The sequence below is a fragment of the Octopus bimaculoides genome, chromosome 30, assembly GCF_001194135.2.
Source record: "Octopus bimaculoides isolate UCB-OBI-ISO-001 chromosome 30, ASM119413v2, whole genome shotgun sequence".
Taxonomy (NCBI): Eukaryota; Metazoa; Mollusca; class Cephalopoda; order Octopoda; family Octopodidae; genus Octopus; species Octopus bimaculoides.
The window spans coordinates 443,696-445,890 of NC_069010.1; the positions used below are offsets into that span (position 1 = coordinate 443,696).

General features: G+C 34.6%; 1 protein-coding gene across 1 annotated transcript in view; it reads right to left on the minus strand.

Annotated features, from left to right (window-relative positions):
* LOC106876916 (insulin-like growth factor-binding protein complex acid labile subunit) overlaps positions 1–2,195 on the minus strand; it is an 88,611-nt gene that overhangs the window by 21,230 nt on the left and 65,186 nt on the right. The window contains exon 24 of the mRNA XM_052978054.1: positions 134–205. Coding sequence (XP_052834014.1) covers positions 134–205 — 72 coding nt within the window. The remainder of the gene's footprint in view (positions 1–133; positions 206–2,195) is intronic.

Genomic DNA, 2,195 nt, shown 5'->3' on the forward strand with positions numbered 1-2,195 from the left:
GAGAGAGAGAGAGAGAGAGAGAGAGAGAGAGAGAGAGAGAGAGAGAGAGAGAGAGAGAGTAAGAGTAAGTAAAAGTAGACATGAAATTTCTAGTGATAAAATGTTCATAAAATATCAACAAAATTGAACTTACAGTCTCTGTAAATTGGTAAAAGTTTGGAAGATTCCACGTTCGATTTTCTCGATCTTATTATGATCCAAATGTCTGTGACATAAAACAAATTATAAAGGAAATAGAATAAAAGGGTTCTCTAATAAAACATTAAATTTGGTGCCTTAGAATTAGAGGAAAAATTAGGACTATGAAAGAGAGAAGTGTGATGATGATAAGGAGGTCAAGGGCGAGGAGGAGGCATAGTGGAGAAGGCGTAGGTGGAGGTGGTGGAAGAGGAAGTAGAGGAGGGTAAGTAAAAGTTTGAAAGGAGGGGAAGTAGAAGAAGTGAAGAGAAGACGAGGGGTGTAGAGGACAAGTGAAGGGGAGGAAAAGACGAGAGGAGGGGCAGTTAGAATAAAGAGAAATTGGGGTGTAGAAGTGAGGTGTTGAAGGAAAGTAAGTCGTAGAAAGTATAAATCTATAGACGTGCAAGTAGAATGCGATGAAAGAAAAACGACGTATGAGAAATGGGAAAAGAAGATGAAAATATTTAGAAAGAGGAGAGGAAGGAGGAGATGATGAACATGAATAATGTAGAGGAAAATTGTGAAGAAGACGAAAGATGCAGGAATAAAAAGCATAGTAGAAGGACGATGAAGAAAAATAACAATAGAAATCAGAATGAGTAAAGAAGGAGAAGGAAATAAATATGAATATAAAGACTACAATCACACATGCACAAAAATACACATACACCCAAACAATTTCAATCGCTGGTGTAGATACACCCACACACACCTTTACACACACACACCTTCATAAATATATTCATTCAAAGACAGTCAAATACATTCACTCAGAAATTAAGAAAGACAATATGAATTAGAGCAGAGTAAAGTAGAAAGAAAAGCAAGATGGGAACACATTAAGGATTGCAAATTATCGTTGGTCGATATTGCTGATACTATAATGATGAAGACGTCTGTGGCATGAATGAGAGGTGATAAGAAGTTGCATTTCAGATAAACATTATAGATTTTTAATATTTAGTCTTGAGAATTTAATTAGGGAAACGAAGAATGGTGACGACGGAGAAAAGAAAAAAGAATACGATGATAATTACGAAGAATGAGATACCGAAGCAGAATATGTAGTAGTAGTAGTAGTAGTAGTAGTAGTAGTAGTAGTAGTAGTAGTAGTAGTAGTAGTATCAGGAACAGAAAAACAGAGGAGGTAGCAGCAGCAGCAGCAGCAAAAGAAGAAGAAGAAGAAGAAGAAGAAGAAGAAGAAGAAGAAGAAGAAGAAGAAGAAGAAGAAGAAGAAGAAGAAGAAGAAGAAGAAGAAGAAGAAGAAGAAGAAGAAGAAAATGCGTCGAGGAAGAAAGGGGAGAAAAAGAAAAGTAAAGAAAAGACTCCTGATAAAATATTAAATGTGTCTCAACGATGAGATGATGGAAGGAATGTAAGAGGACGATACAGATTATATGACGATGAACATTATGTAAATGGTAATGGTGCATATTATGATGATGATATTGATATCATTGCTGCTGCTGCTGATGATGATGATAATTATGAAGATAATAACGAAGATGATTCGGATGAGGATGAGTATGTTGATGACCATGTTAATGTCAATATCAATGAATAGTCTATTGATTATGATAATGCTAATAATAATTATGATAATAATTAAGGTAACAATTAAGTATGAAGAAATTATGATTGGAATAATTAACTGATGCTGATGAAGGTGAGGTTGACAAGGGGAAGAGTAATGACAAGTATGATACTCAAGTTATCATCGATTAGGACAATTAAAATGATGTTGATAATATTGTTGGTGCTCTCACAAACATTCAAAGGTGGAAAATATGCTTTCGCAGTTGAATATTTGAATAAGTCCTACGTTAGATCAAGCTATCATTTCTCTGACACATTACACTGACGCATGTCATATATATACATATACATACATACACACACACACACACACACATACATACACACACTGAGTTATACATTTGTTGCTTAAAATGTTCGAAATATCAGCCAAGACATTCACCAAATATAGAATATTATAGTATATGTAGCACTGTATT